At 66.1% G+C, this 233-nt stretch overlaps 1 protein-coding gene across 1 annotated transcript in view; it reads right to left on the bottom strand.

The window, feature by feature from the left end:
• RPS23 (ribosomal protein S23) overlaps positions 1-213 on the bottom strand; it is a gene marked incomplete at its 5' end in the record, with an annotated part of 1,514 nt that extends 1,301 nt beyond the window's left edge. Inside the window, one exon of the mRNA XM_008942580.1 lies at positions 35-213. Coding sequence (XP_008940828.1) covers positions 35-213 — 179 coding nt within the window. The remainder of the gene's footprint in view (positions 1-34) is intronic.
• Between the last annotated feature and the right edge of the window lie 20 nt (positions 214-233).

Genomic DNA, 233 nt, shown 5'->3' with positions numbered 1-233 from the left:
CGGCCGACCAGGCCACGGTCGGTGCTGTACCCACACTTTCTCCAGGACGATGCCCTTGGCGTGGGAAGCACCGCCGAAAGGGTTGGCCTTGAGCGCGGTGCCCAGGTGCGCCTTCTTGTACTGCTTGTCGTGCCACTTCTGGTCGCGGCGGTGGCTGCGGAGCTTTCGGGCGGTGCGGAGTCCTCGGCACTTCCCTGCGGAAGGAGAGCGGAGAGAGATGAGAGGGGTGAAGG

The sequence above is a fragment of the Merops nubicus genome, unplaced genomic scaffold (genome assembly GCF_000691845.1).
Source record: "Merops nubicus isolate BGI_N331 unplaced genomic scaffold, ASM69184v1 scaffold10536, whole genome shotgun sequence".
NCBI classification, from domain to species: Eukaryota; Metazoa; Chordata; class Aves; order Coraciiformes; family Meropidae; genus Merops; species Merops nubicus.
Note: the sequence above shows the minus strand (reverse complement) of the source record. Positions and strands in the feature narration are given on the sequence as shown.